The 16382-nt window shown below is 37.6% G+C and overlaps 1 protein-coding gene across 9 annotated transcripts in view; it reads left to right on the forward strand.

The window, feature by feature from the left end:
• Positions 1-16382, forward strand: part of LOC107755055 (tight junction protein ZO-1-like) — a 124932-nt gene that overhangs the window by 39384 nt on the left and 69166 nt on the right. The window contains exon 1 of one of the 9 annotated variants that reach the window (XM_016571704.1): positions 2324-2745. The exons of the other annotated variants lie outside the window; for them this stretch is intronic. Coding sequence (XP_016427190.1) covers positions 2719-2745 — 27 coding nt within the window. The 5' untranslated portion in view covers positions 2324-2718. Of the gene's footprint in view, positions 1-2323; positions 2746-16382 lie in introns of those variants that run through there. 9 annotated transcript variants of the gene reach the window in all.

Consider the following 16382-nt stretch of genomic DNA (forward strand, 5'->3'; position numbering starts at 1 on the left):
TGTGTGTGTGTGTGTGTGTGTGTGTGTGTACTGTATGCGTGTGTGATTTCCAAGGCCATGGGAGGGTTTTCCAAGTGCTTGCTCTTCCATGAGCACACCTGAGCTCTTCGGCTGATGCGAAGCCTCAGGTTGCTCCGTGTCGAGAGCTGTTTAGGGTAACCATGCGTGACAAAGCTGCCTTCGATCGTGTTTTTCTGTCACTAATTCTCTGTCTCTACTCCACCAGAACCATTCACTCTTCAGTTCGAGCTATAGCAGTCTTCTCCATCTTGGGCTTACATTTAAGTCATTTACTTGGGCTTTTGAAGACATGAAAGAGATGTTCTGAGGTTTTCTGGAATCTGAAATTTGCCTGCGCTAACAAACAGCATGCTGAATATCCTGATATCCTCGCTGGTCGATGCGGATCGTAACATGCGATGGAGGAGGATCGACCGATTGTCCTCGTTGGCAGTATTTATCATTTTATTTCTTTGTGTTTTTTTCTGTGTTGCTGAGGTTCATCCTGTTCATCAGTTGTGTTTGTGTTTCAGTTCATTTTAAGTTACATTTGAGTTACAGTAATTCATGGCTTCTCCAATGCAAATATTTCATCATCATCACTTGTATTACATTTAATTTCATTTAGCAGATGGTGATTCATAAAAGTTTGTCCGGATTTATGTTTAAATTTCATGTTGTGACGACACTAAGAGTCTTGGGTAATAAATGGGTTTTTATTTCTTTGTGGGGAGACATATTGGTCGTTGAAATGTTTTATAACTCTGTCCTATCACTTCCTCTCCTTTCATGATTCCTAAAGCCTATAGCTATGAGAGAATGTGACCTCTTACACCAAGTTATTTTGGGTTTAACCCTCTGGTCTGGTTTATGACAAGAACTTATCCAGCAGCTTGACTAATCCAAAATATCCCTAGCCTCTCCCCTGGAACTGTCTGTCAGTCATCAAGGTATTTGTGGAATCACATCTACAAGCAGTGACCTTGAGACCATTAAATGGACTTTTAATAGAGAACATAGCGTTCAGTGTCTTCGCTGTAAAAGTTGGTTTGGTTTTGTCTTTTTGACTGTGCTGAAGTGCTAAAATAACCATTGTCATTAGAGACTGATTTTGTGATTTTTGTGCTGTATCTAATTTGGCAATTGTGGTACTGAGTTAAAATAGATTTTTTTAAATCCTAGTTTTGCTGTTTTCAGAAATTAAATCTTTACCATCTTAATGACAGTTACAAGAACAGTGGAGATTAGAGAGAGTTTGTTTCCTTTGTTACAGACAGTTGGCTTGTTGAATATAAATTAAACCATTTTAGTCTTTTGTTTGCTGAACTACAGGAATACTTCAGGGATTATCACTGACAACTAAATGATTGATTGTACTCTTAAGGAGTCAATGATATTTTGTGCTTTTGTGAAACTGTTTTGCTTTATATCAGTTGCAAACATAAGTTGACATTTTACACTGAAAAGTACAGCCCATAATACTGATTTCAAAACAATACAAACAGCATTCTAGGGCCCTGTCCTATGGGAGGGGACCCGGAAACCACAGGAAGTGGTCTGTATTGCAGCAATTATGTCCCGTTAGGTTTCCTGAGTGGTTTGTTATCAACCAAAACTTGAAAAAGCACACACAATCTTAGAAGTCTGTAAAACTAAATCAAAGTCTATGTTTTAGTAGGCATAATTAGTTTGCCTAATAATGCAATAGGTTTTGAACACATATTTTGTTTCCAATACTCATTTACGCCTCTTTTTAACAGGCACTTTAACAAACATTAGAACACATGGAGTTACTAAAAATTACTTAAAAATTATTCTTTTCTGTTTCTATTTTAATTGTATTAATAAAAAAAACAGCCTAATTTGACCCATGTTTTGGAATGCTTGGTTAGTTAAAAATATCCCAACAGTCCAAAAAATTAATTATTATTATTATTATTTTACGTTAAAATATAGAAACCCCTTATTTCTCCTACTTCAACCTTATTATACCAAAAACAAAGCAAATCTACTTTACCTTGCTTCCTCTCTCCATCCCATCCGCTCCCCGGTCAAAACAAAACGGTCAGGCAAGGGGGCGTCCCTTTAGTTTTTATTGTTGCCTTTATTGTTTAATGTAAAATAATGACACATTTATCACTTAACTCTCGAAAATGACACACGAAGTAGCTGCATACACATAAAGAGTTAAAATTACACATCTGGGATTGTGGTTATACAGCTCACACTGTCCCGGTTTCCACCCAACCACCCCCGCAGGACTGTAATGGTCCATTCCAGGCATGTCATGTCTTGATTGTTGCTGGGAGAGCAGAGAAGCGAGGATCGAGCTCATCTGTTTGAAACTTCTGCCGCTGTGGGACGGCTCGCATCGATATTATAAAACTCTGTGGCGCGGTCGACTTTAGGATAGCAAGATTGTCTCGATTCATTATTGTTTTTCACTTTATTGAAAAGAGAAAGAGACTATCGGCAAGGTATTTGCGTAGCTTCTGAAGTTTGTGCATGTTCACGCGCAGTAATAACAGATGATGAACTTTGGACTGCGGGATTTCAGCTGTGTTGACATGTCTTTGGGCGGTCAGAAGAAATAAACCCGCTTTGCCCGGCGCTGCGGCGGCTGCTGGGCAGGACGGAAGAGGAATATTTTTGTATTTTGGGTGTAGTGATATTCAACAGCAATAAACTTGCTACGCCGGGAGCCACTAAGATATCAAAATGTCTGCCAAGGCAGCAATAAATAAGGTAGGACATTACTTTAATAAAGGTACTTTTCAAAACAATTAGACGGGATACGAGTCCTGACCCATTTAAGGAGCGATACATGGTGGAAAAAAATCTTTGATCATTTACTAGCCCTCATGTTATTTCAAACATGTACGACTTTCTAACTTAAATGAACCAAAGGGAAATGACAGTCACCAGTAATTTCATTACATGAAGAAAAGATATAAAGAAAGTGAATGGAGACCGAGACTGTCATTCTGACTAAAACCTGCATTTCTATTGCAGGCAAAAAGTAATACGAGGTTGGAACATTTTTGCGTGAACTGCCCCTTTAAGATTCATGGACAATTCTTGATGGCTAGATAAGTTTAAGACTCGCGAGTTACCTGTTTTGCAGGTGCGGGAAACTACTACTCGGGCCTGTGCGGATGCTGATAAAAGCTTCAAATTATATGCGATATTTGGTTCAGTTGTTATATTATATTCAGCCTGCATATTTGTTTTGGGATTGTTTACGCTATAAGGTATGTGGGGGGAAGACTCGATCAGAATGAGCCGTGGTTTTGTAGTTTTGTATAAGAGAGTCTGCGGAGAAGTTGTTTTTGCGTGGGATACGTGTGTAAGGTGCCTCGCGAAATACAATGGAGCACATTGTGTTTGTGTGTGTGTGTTTATGCTGCTCTTGAGTGGGCTTCCTCTTCCACTGTACTGTGTGAGAAGCATATGAAAACACAGGGATGTTTACTGCACATTCAGTCATTCAGGTTTGGTGAGTTTCTCTTGGAGAAATGGTTACGTGATGATGTAATGCCATGGTATGTATTGACACTGACATTATATCCAGAAAACATTTAGCACCAAGCACATTTCGCTATATATATATCTATATCTATATCTATATATTACTGACCCCAAACAGTTCTGTGTATATAACTTGTTTATTCAATATTAGTGCTTTCAATCGATTAAAAAATATAGCTAATTGCACATTTTTTTCTGAAATTAATCGCGATTAATTCCACCTAACATTAAAGTTTTTAAATATACTTTTATATTGTGAAGACAGTATATTTATTTTAATATTTGTTTAGTGGCATCTTTATGACTGAAGGCGAATATCACTTATACCAATGCTACTACTGATGTCTCTATGAAATAGTTTTTTCCCCTAATATTTAAGCATTGACTGATTATTGAGAGCTATCAATTTTAAATTTATTAGACTTAAAAAAAAAATAACAACTTCTAATTTAAGTGAACTTAAAAGAATCTTCACATAAACCCATTATAATAAATGTCAAATTTAGCTACCTGTGCCCTTCAGCAAGTAGGAAATATACAGAAATTAAATAGTTATCAAACACTAAATTCTAAATTAAATATAGATGAATCCTTAAAGCTACAAAAGTGATTGATTTCCTGTTTTTTCTTTTGTTCTTTGATTAACAGACATCGCAGCAGCTGGTTATTAGGTTATTTTGGCTGCTTTAAGAGCTGCCGCTGACGAACATGACACGGATCTGACACGCATCGTATTTTCTCACTACTCTTTACCTTTTCTGACTCACTTCAGGTCTTAAAGTCTCTACTCATGAGCTGACGAGTTGAATCGGGTGTGTTAGATGAGTGAGACAGTGCTGGGCTGCTCCAGGACAGTTTTGAAAACCACTGCATTTCAGAGACATGTTCTTTAATGTGACTCATATATAACAAATACCTACATGCATGCACATTTTTAAGGCAGCTTTAATTGCCTTTTTGGTAACTAAATTACTTAACTGACGACATAACTACGACATTGTATGCTCGTAGGTTCATTTGTGCTTTAATATGAAATGATATACAGTGCGCCGGCACATTTGTGTGTGTAATTGAAGAGCACATGCTACGAGCACAGTATAACGGCTGACAGGAGAGGAAAATTAGTTTTAACTGACATAGGGCCTGACAACACTGTTGTTCCAGTGAAGCTTCCTCATCATCTGTACCTTTCCTGCGCTTTTTTGACTAGCTCCTGGGACTAAGGCGAAGTTGGAGGGCGCGTCTGAAAATTCTCCCGTCTCATGTGGCCGTAAAGACTTTCTGCGTCTTAATAAACGTAGTTCTTGTCAAGAAAAACAAGACAGAAGCAGCAGTTGTGAGTAGGGTGACCAACCCTATCTCTGCCCCTGCATTAATTACGTTAAATATTTGTAACGCCGTTAAACTGAAAAAATTAATCGCATGTGTTAATGCTAATTTTGACAGCACTATTTGATATATGTTTAAGTTACTGTAATATAGTACTAGAATAGTATTCTTTTTTTAAGGTAGGAAGTCCTTAGTTTAAATAGTTATTGCTGTTTTAAATAATCAGATAATGTAGTAATTATTACTGTGTATCCCTAAATAAAGCAACAACAGAAGATTTTTCTGAGAAGACATGGCTTCATTTTTTCAGGTGGAAATTTTGTCATCTCTGTTTAAGGTGTGGATCTCACTGGGTGACCTTGTTTTTGTGTCCTAAAGTTTTGCTCAGTCTCCCCAGTGCCCTTGTTTTCTCTTTGTCCTGTCTCTGCTATATCTGCTCTATTTTGTTTTGTCTCCTAGTTTTAAATACAAAGAATTAATGTGGATGATTACTTTTTCATTAGGTCCTTTGGAGAAGGTGAAAAAGACTACAATGTACTCAGTTTGGGACTATTTGTTATTTAAACATTACCGAATAGTTCCAGAACAGACCAGATACACGGTGACCTGTGACTCAAGCCTTAAGACAGCTTACAGAGACAAAAGTCCTTTACGTGTCATCAATGACACCACATGCATTGCATTTCTATTGCTCAACAAGTTGCTCTTTAGGGCTTATTTAGGACTTTGGTAGGGATTTTTTTGAGTATACATTTGTTTTAACAGTTCTTGGGGAAATCATGAAAGATTTTTATTTATTTATTGAGAAATAAATATATTTGTAAATAAAATACAGTGAAGTCATAATTTCAGTTTTAGGGTTTAACAAAGCAGAATTCAAAATCTTTGGATTAATCAAGCTAGTCAGTAATAAATGCAAATCCTGTTACAGTTGTGGGATAAAGTCACCATTTGGTACTGATTGTCTATTCTTGAGTAGAAAACTTCTTGTTAAACTGGACTGTCTCACTCTCACACCCTCTCTGACAGTATCTGACTTTCTGGATTGACACCATGCCATATTCTTTTCCTTGAGTAAATAAATAGTGTATACTAGAGGGGGAAACATTAATTCAATCTAGAAGGAACTAATCTAGTGTCCTATTTGAATTAAAATGAAGGTGTTTAATATGGAACAGTACATACAGCCTTGATCACCTGTCTGTCTGTCCCATGCACGAAATACAAGAGAAAATTATTTGTAATACTATAAATAGGCCCCTCTCGGTTGTATTCATAGTCAAACAGAAAGAGCAAGAGGGAGCGAGAGCTCTTGTCCTACGTTTCTGTTCTGGAGAGGTTATGTTAATTACTGCTGGAGCCTCTGGCCCTCTTTGAGAGCTTGCAGAATATTTTTTTAAATCATCAGGACAAACATATCTCCACTTTACTGCTGTACCAGACATATTAGAAAAAAGAAGGCATGCAGTTTCAATTTCCTTTGCTGGAGAGGGAATGTTTGTTTCTTTGTCTATATCTGTAGTTTTTGCCTCCTGCAAAAATCTGAAGATAACACTCTAAACGTCAAAATCTGGCAGTGTAATGTGCTGTTTACAGAGTCCTGTGTGCCGCTCAGAGCCAATCAGACTCGAGTGTGCCTGTGTTGTTGGAAAGCTTGAGCGGTTTCCATGGTGAGCAAAAGCACTGGGCTCCTGGTGCAGCTCCACCACAGGGCCCATATCTTGATGTGATTGGTGTTGCACGTTGTCAGTATTACTGCCTCACCTGTCGTATTCTTTTGTCACCAGTTATGATAGATATTTTATGATTCATGAGAGTGACGGATCTGTGTGTAGAAGTATATATACAGTAGGGCTGGGCAAAAAAAAAAAAATCGATTTTCCGATTAATCGTTTTTTTAAATGATATCGATTCTCAAATGCCGCTAATCGATCTTTTCTGGGATTTATTTCAGCACACATTGTACTAAAGCGCGGATGACACTCGCGGTGTTTTCAGCTTTTGCAGTCTCACTATATGACGATATGAACACGAATGTCATCTCCAGCTGCTCTGAGAGTCACTTCATTAGCATTTTACCGTTTCATTTGAGAAATCTACCGTCATATCACATACACAGCAGCTGGAAGTTCTTCACGGCAACCCGTCAAAATAAAAGTTTAGTTTAACGTTCTACTGTCAGAATATACTACTATTTAGCTTGAGTCTTAAGACTCAATGCTACTACTGCTAAGAAATATTAATAAATCTTTATTTTTAAAGGAATAATCACATCTGTTTTTATTTTTAATTCAGTGGAAGGCTCACTTGGCTGTGTCATTTTCACATTTCTACTTAGTTTAATGCTCAACTAATGAGGACTTAATTAGGCTGTACCCTACTGTCACCCACTGTTAGCCCACCCCCCTCCGTCCTCCTCTCTGGGCTTTCAGTGTTCTGGAACTGTCTGAGGCAGTCTGTACAAGGTTTAGATCTGCACTGCATGTGACAGGAGAAAGCAGAAGTGTATGTGTAATCCTCTGCATGTGTCATCTCTTCAGTTTCTGTATAGTAGCCAGTAGGGATGTAACGATTAACCGTGAGCCGGTTGAAAATCGATTTAAATGTGGCGATTCAAATCGGTTGAGATGCTAAACAAATCGTGATTCATTTAGGGGTAGGAGTTTATATGAACGTATGTCTGAGGGGAACTTACTGTCTTTCAATGGTATTTTTTCTTTCCTCTTGCTTCTGTATAATGCATATTAAAGTTCATAAGTTTACAGCGGAAACCAAGCAAACGCTTAAAGCGCCACCTGCTGGCAGAGAGTGAATCTGCTCTCATTCAGCTCCTCTTCTGTTTCTGTGCAGATATTTTTTATGCATAGTTTCACAAAACTGAAGTCAAACCTAATAATACTTCTTTTTTTTTTTTAAATAGCATTTAAAAATAGCTTAAAAAAAAATAAACCAAAAACTGTGGTTAAAAAAAAAACAAAACTGAGGTATTTATTGAACCGTGTGCTGTTTGTATTGTTTGTATTCAACTGTATTGTTGCATCCCTACTTTTTACTCTAAAATACTGTATAACAGGAATCACAAACTGAGTCCAGACCCTGATTATTAACCTATAAAAAATATTTAACAGAAAATTTTGCAAACCCCCCCCGTGCGATGCGCTCATTTTTTCCAGGCGCGGCCGCGCCGCATCCAGATAAAAACATTTAAACTTTTCAGAATGCCGCAAGCGCACCGCGGGTCATGTGAGAAGAACCAACCGATCAGCTTCATCCTTTCCCGTAACAACATTGAAAGCTCAGCCAAGATGAAAGAACAGCTGATCATAGCTGTACAGGATAGACATTTTAAAATAAATTTAGTAGCAGAGCTACTTACTGCAAGCGATTTTTAGTGCTGCAAATCCATTTATCCTTTGCTGAAACTTCCGCCTCTTCATGAAGTGCGCAGGTCATGGTTGCTTAGCAACGGCAGATGCCTCTGGAGCGCAAGCGCCCGAACGCTTTGGGGAAAAAGCAGAAAGCGGCGCGCCTAGCGTTTTCCATGCGTTTTAGGCGCGACATGTGAACGGCCCCTAATGCCGAGTTCACACTGCACGATTTTCAAAGACGTTGCATCACTGTTGGTTTCACACTTAACGACTATCTGGGGTAGCATTCAGTTGTTGCTATGTTCACACTGCACGATGGAACGACGACAGGAGGTTACACACTGCATGACTTTACAATAGGAAGAATCGCCGACAGCTCTGTCTGGTGCAAGGTTGCCAGGTTTTCGCTACAAAACCCGCCCAATTACTACTCAAAACTAGCCTGAAAATAGCCCAATTGCTTTTTGGGGGGTTCCCCCAGTAAAAATCGCATTCGGGGGGTAAAATATATTTTTGGCGGGGTTCTCCTGGTACAATTCACATTCCAGGGCCTAAATATCACGTTATTGGGGTCGCTTCAACAAGAATGATAAGAATGAAGAAACAATAAGAATGCAGCCCTATACGAACACCTTGGCAATTGAATTAGGGATGCAACGATTATAGATTTTGTTGGTACGATTATTGTCTGAGGAATAATCACGGTTTTACGATTATGACGATTATTGTGCATTTATTCATTTCCCAACATTACTAATGTATAAAATCACATGAACACTTTTTAGATATTAAAGTGTTATTTATTGCTGGCTTTTGAAACTGTATTGGAATTAAAAAACGGTGACCTCTGCTCTGTAAACATCCATAACAGTATTTCTCTTTTGAAAATAACAAATGGAAATAGATCACAAAAGTATTTAATGTTTTCAGTTTGTACATTCTTTACATTTCTTTTGGACCTGAGGCAGAAAACTGGAAACATGGTGAACAAAAAAAATCTTGTTGGTTTTTGATTTATGCATAATACTATTAAAGGGATTATAGATAACAATGTTAATAAGTATTATTAATATAGGACAATTAACTTTATTTATCCCACAGGGGAAACTATTAATAATGAGATAATGAGGGGAATAAACGGAACTGTCATTGTAATCAACTGTCATCCATACGCATTCATTTTAATAATTTTTTATAATAATTCATATGATTTTACATGTGGCCTGAGAAAATCATGTCTATTATTTTGGTTTGTGAGATCGGAGATCGCGCTACACACACATACAAACATTCAGGAGGACACAAACTTGTTGTGAACCCTGCCTTGTGACTTTTATTAATAAAATAGCGTAGATACTGAATTGTTACATATTCATCAGCAAGGAGAGGGTAAAATCACTGTTTAAGTAACTAAACTCACATGTTTGTAGAGAGACGCACTGACGCAGGTTCACACACACACACTTCTCGCTCCCTCTCTCTCGATCGAATAATTAATTAAAGTAGCTATTAGTCCAGTACTCAGTGGGGCAGCTGTAATAGAACATGCTAATTTTAGGCGACACAATCAGCTACATTTGTAGTTAAAGTTTTTCTTTTCTTTTCTTTTTTAAGCCCATCAATTTGGTGTGAGATAGGAACGGCTTACAATAAATGATTTGTGTGTACACCTACCATATTTTGGGGACAAATTTGTAACCAGAAGTGAGCAAAATCTGACAAAACCTCCTTTTGGGGATGTCCTCATTTGGAAAAATTGTATAAAAATAATAAATAAATATATATTTTAAAAAATCTATTATGTTTTTGATGACTGTTTTCCATTTTAAATGTGCTGAACAAAAGGGCTGAACTGAAATGAGGAGGGACATTTTTGAAAATAATCTTCAGCTGCTCTTTTTTAACATTTGGATCCATCAAACATGCTGCTTGGATCCATCAAAAGAGCTGTAGCTGCTACATGGAGTCAGAAAGTTTTGGTGGACCTTCCCATATTTTATTGTTTGTTTTTTTTTTGGTGTTGGAGTAATAGTATCTATTCTACTTCTCCACATTACCTCATTGTGATTAGAAACATTTCTGAACACCATATATCAGTTATTTGTGTGTGTAAATGTTCGCCATCATTTGTTAATGTCTTTATCTGTCTGGTGTCGGTAAGTTGTGCATGTATTTGTTTTTATTGTATTTATTTATTTATTTTTACCCAAAGATTTTCCATCACATTTATCAGTGCTACTTGATATACACCAATCTGGCTGAGAGAATGGGGAACATACAGAAAAAAAATCAGCTTTAATCTGAATCACATGTCGAGTTTTAGTGAGCCTTCTTCTCTCAACCATGATAATACAGAGCCCTACAGGAGATTGTGGGCTACAGTGACCCAGACACACACTCAGCATGCCAAATTCCTTCATGTTACCTCAGATTGAACTGGCTGAATATAACAGGTGATGCCCATCTAGTCGCTTTGATAAGGTGGATTATTTTCAACGGTATTGCCCCCTGTATAATTGTTGTTTAAGCGATGACTAAATGCAGACTGAGTTTGAAGAGATTACAGACCTCACAGCGTTTATTTACCTCTAAGACTGCAATGGCTGTGTTTATTTGATAATAGTCTGTTATTATTGTATCATGTGTGCATAATGATAGTGAACACACCTAGATTTGGTGTGTTTGTGGGGATGGAGTGTGTGAGAATTAGGGGTGGAATGGTTCAACTTACTCCCGGTTCGGGTTGTATCACCGTTTTAGAGTCACGGTTTCGGTACGGTTCGGTATGCGCTATGTTTAGGCAAAAACTATACTGTCAAATAAAAATAAAGAAAATAAGAATAATCTATCTAACTACAAGCAACAGCACAAATAAATACAAAAGAGCAAAGATACAAATAAAATAAACAGTGATTTTCAGTTTTCAGGTACAGAAATTGAATAAAGTAATGAAATGTAAAACGGCATTGCATATTTGACTGTATAAATTAAAGATGAATTTTTATTAAAGTTACAAAAGCTATTCAATCAAGAGCAGTGAGTGAATTCTTTGTTGTTGCTGTTTGATTAATATTAAGAAAGTGCTGTCACTTTAAGAGAATGCACTGATCCAGTGCACTGATGCAGTACATTCAGCCGGCTATGTCTGCTATAGGATACTTACAAATACGGGCATTTTGACATAATTTTTGTGTGAATTTGTCCATTTAAACACAATACTTCAGAAAAAGCTCAATATTTGCGCGCGTTCTGAGGCGCGGGTTTGCGCGCTTCGGATGAGCGCACGCACAAATCTTGTCACTGCGCGCGCCCTCTGTCTCTTAAATGTTTAAACTGGCAAAGCTTAAATGAGTTTAGTTTAACACCGATATCAACATGTGCTGTTCAGGTCTCACCTGTGCGCGAAGACAGAATGCGCATCCATCAACAGAAACATACAGTGGGTACGGAAAGTATTCAGACCCCCTTAAATTTTTCACTCTTTGTTATATTGCAGCCATTTGCTAAAATCATTTAAGTTAATTTTTTTTCCTCATTAATGTACACACAGCACCCCATATTGACAGAAAAACACAGAATTGTTGACATTTTTGCAAATTTATTAAAAAAGAAAAACTGAAAAATGCTCAGTATTTAGTAGAAGCACCCTCTTGATCTAATACAGCCATGAGTCTTTTTGGGAAAGATGCAACAAGTTTTTCACACCTGGATTTGGCGATCCTCTGCCATTCCTCCTTGCAGATCCTCTCCAGTTCTGTCAGGTGGGATGGTAAACGTTGGTGGACAGCCATTTTTAGGTCTCTCCAGAGATGCTCAATTGGGTTTAAGTCAGGGATCTGGCTGGGCCATTCAAGAACAGTCACAGTACCCACTGTATATTAGCCGAACCCTGTTTGTTTTACGTGTTATTTATAGCAAACCATATTACAGATGCGTTGTCAGATTTAAGTTGAACCGCGGTCCTAGCGTGTGCCGAACCATGTGTGAAGAACCGTACGGTTAGATTTTTTTTCCGGGAACAGTTCCACCCCTAGTGAGAATGTTGCGATAATGATGGTCTTCGTTTAAAGGTTTGGTTTGTGTGTGCATTAGTGATTTTGTGGCGTTTATGTGAGTGCAGGGCTCTGAAAGATACTAAAGCTGACAAGCTCACTGCCACACGAGAACCCAAGTTATCTTGTAAAAACTCTCTTAGTAAAGTCTGTTTGTGTTTTTAGTGGGCAGACTTTCTTGGCTTCTCAGTGTCTGTTGTCGGTCCAGCTTTCCATTAGGCCTACTTTCTCAGACCCAGGTCCCCTGACCTCAGCTTTGCTGTGCTCACGGCACAAAGCGGGTTAGCTGAGATTTACTCTGTGTTTATGAAGCTGGGGAAACTCTAGAAGGCTGTTTTTGAAGATAACGCTTCAGCAATTTTCTCACTGTTGCTGTGTCCCATAAGTTTTAAGTAGCATAATTGCACATACTGCTGTAAGCTCTTTTGACTTCATTTGGCTTTCAGCTTCTCTTGAGCTATTTTAATTAAAACTTTTTTACTAGATTTGTAAGAGGTTCTTATGAATTTCAGCATGAATGGATTTTGGCTTGAATCTGAAGTTCTGCAACTTTATTTTGTGCTTGTTTCAAACAATGAAATCAGGTATAGCTTTTCTCTATTCATCTTTGCCTCTACTGAACTGGCCACGTTTCCATTGATTTGAGAGCTGAATGATCAGGTAACTTACAGAACCTGCCAAAAATAAAATATACTTAAAATCTAGGACTTTACACCTAGATTTGAAGGCATATTTTAACATGAAAAGTAATTAATCAGCATATTTAGGCCACATTGAACTGCTTTTCATTTAACACTCAGGATATAGAACACTTATAATTCTATAATTATATTCGCATGTGTTATTCATAAATAAACAATGAAATAAATAATCATTCTAAATAAATAAACTTTTCTGACAGACAGGTAAATAATTGCATGTGCCACATCGGGCATTCTGCTTTGGACAGCTTAGTTGATTATAATGAGAGTCATCTAGTTTTGTTTTGCTTCAGTCTAGACCGACTAAGTTTTTGTTGAGACAAACTTCACAAACCTTTTGTGTTAAACAAAATTATCCCACCCCTGGCCTCAGATGTTTGCAGTTCTTGGTTCAAGATAATTAGTTTCAATGGGAAGCCCTCCATTTTCTTGAGTGCCATTTTTCTCACAGTGGTAATTAGAATTTTTTTTTTTACACATTAAGTATGCTCTGTTGCCTTTTTATTTATAAAATGTTTTGTAATATGCTCTATCGTGTATTTTTTGTTTGTTTGGCGTCACATGTTCCTTCAGAAATCATTGTAATATGCTGATTTGGTGCTTATTTCTTATTATTACCTTAAGTTTAAAATAGTTGTGCTGCTTAATATTTGGAATTGTTGTTTTTCAGGATTCTTTAAATAAGAAGTTCAAAAGAACAGCATTTATTTGAAAGCAGAATTTTTTTAATGTTTTACTCTCGCTTTTGATCAATTTAATGTATCCTTGCTAAATAAAAGTATTAATTTATGTCAAGGAGGGAAAGAAAATATTACTTACCAACCCTCTACACACACCTTGGCAATAGAACCGCCATTGGCGATATATATATAAACTTATGTTTGTAAAATGACACAGATTTTTAAATATCTGAAAGTACACTCTTAACATCAGTCAGTCAAGCATTATAATATGATATTAAGATATGATAATCAAGCATTATTTAATGATAGAACTTTAGTAATTAGAATTAAAACTTGGTAACCATGTATGAATGCATATTTGTCATTTTAACTGAACTTAGGATTGGTGGTGGTGCTTAAGATATTGTTGGTCATTCAGTGTTTCTGTAAAAAAAAGGGGAAAAAACTAACAATAATGCTGATAAGATAATAAGAATAATACTACGAATTTTACTACTAATAACAATATAAAACACACTCAGGATTAATGAGCTACTGGGTTCATGAATATTAATCATGTTGTCTGTGTTCGCTCGAACTGATTTGCTGAAATCAAAACAGGGACGAGGGATAGATGTGCTCTAGCCAATGAGATTGCCGTTTGTGCATTAGTTCCGCCCACTACTGGAGAAACAGGCATATCTTCTGCTTGTTCTTAAATGCTGAAGAATTCCAAACGAACTCCGTTATTTTGACAGGAAAATACAACAAAGAATATTGTTTTCATGTAGCGCGTTGATTCTGCATGGTATGTAAGACTCTCTCGCTCTTTCTCTCTTTCTTTCCGGTGTGAGAAACAGTGCTCTCAGCAAAGAGACGACGAGTAATGCGCTTTCACTCTAGAGTTTACGGTACGTCAAATACATGTACGCTGCGCTTGACGGAGAGTGAAATTCTGAAGTTTATGCTAAACTTAAACTTAGCCTCCAACTCACACACTGGTGAGTAAAATCTAAGAATTTATTAGCCAATGGCTAATGTTAGACATAATTTAGTCGCCCAGAAAGAATTACTAGTCTAGCATTGTAGAGGGTTGTTTACCTCAAACTTTTGAGCAAGTGCATAAGGGAAAATGTACAGTCAGCCAATCATCATAATCTCATAATAAACCCAGACAGGGTGATCCTCCATTTTCATAAATATGAAAATTCAGCTGTGAATTGCATGTTTTTTCCCCCTCTGTTATTTGATTCTGTTTTTGTAAAAGGAAAAGGAAAGTGACAGTTGTAATAGTATGTGTATATGCTCTCTCTGTATCATATTTTAAAATAAAATTATAAAAAAGACAGGGTGATTGGGACCCCAACCTGAAGGTAGGAAATTGTTAGCATTTCACAGTGTAAATATTTGAGTGATAATACCTGTTATATATTATTAGTATAGAAATATATGGACTCATACACATATGCTCTGTGATTATATGCAGGGGAGGCCCTAATTATTCCTGGTTATTAATTATATACTGTACTAGTGGTGAAGGGAATTAATCTGGCTTTAGCTGCACCTCATTAACTCTCTGGCTGTCTATCTTGGGCCACAGAACAGGCATTGTGGGGCAGAATGCTGTCTGTAAGGGCTTGGGAATTCCTTTGAGTGAGCTCGGACTGGTCACGTGACCCTCGGCTGGGAGGCCTGTCTGGGGTGACTGCTATTTCTGTGGGTCTGGGATATAAGCAGAACCAAGGTGTCCTATTTATCCCTCTCTTTCCCCTCTCACTCATCATTTTGCCCGTCCTTCTTTTGTTTCTCTTTCTTTCACACTCTCTCTCTCTCTTACACACACCCTGACAAAGGGACCCCCTGCTGAATGAGGCTGTTGTTGTACAGTTACACATCATTGTGCTTCTGTATGTGTGTGTGTTTTGCATCAGATTCTGGCTGTGGAATTCAGATGTGGGAACAGCCTCGTTTCGGTTGTTAGCTCAGAGCTCTGAACATGGACATTGCACAACACCACGTTATCGAATTAATAAGACCACCTCCCCCTGTAGACAGGCTTAACTTTATGACTGTATTTTTAGTTTCTCCTCTTGTTCATCTTAACATCATTTACTCCTGTTCAAATGATTTGGGTCAGTAAGATTTTTTTTTCTTTTAAAGGGGTCATATGATGCGATTTCAAGTTTTCCTTTCTCTTTGGAGTGTTACAAGCTGTTCGTGAATAGATAAGATCACTAAAGTTGCAAAGACTATAAAGTCTCAAACCCAAAGAGATATTCTTTATAGAAGTTAAGACTCGTCCACGCCCTCCTAAAACGCCTCGTTCAAACACGCCCCCACATATCTACGTCACTGTGTGGGAAGATTTACATAACGCCACCCAAATGTTCACGCAAAGAAAGAAGGCGTAACTTTATTGTTGCTGCCACCGCCACCGCCATGTTGTGAAGACGCTGTGTGTTTGGTTGCGAAAGCGAAAATTTGCTTTGTTTGGCCTTCCAAAAGAGGATACGACTAGAGTGGTTACGTTGTATTTACAACACTGTTCCACCCAAATATTCAGATGTGTGCAGCGCATTTTATGTAGGACTGTTTCCTGAACCTGGGAGAGTAGACTACAATGCCGGCTGTTCTGACTCACAGATTGTAAGTATGTTTACATATTTAAAGGATTTGCCACTGTTGATTCAAACGCGAGTTTTGAGCAGTGTAGAGTAGCGCTTGTTGTTTGTCATTTCTCCG

Source organism: Sinocyclocheilus rhinocerous, unplaced genomic scaffold, assembly GCF_001515625.1.
Source record: "Sinocyclocheilus rhinocerous isolate Xijiao unplaced genomic scaffold, SAMN03320098_v1.1 scaffold591, whole genome shotgun sequence".
NCBI lineage: Eukaryota > Metazoa > Chordata > Actinopteri > Cypriniformes > Cyprinidae > Sinocyclocheilus > Sinocyclocheilus rhinocerous.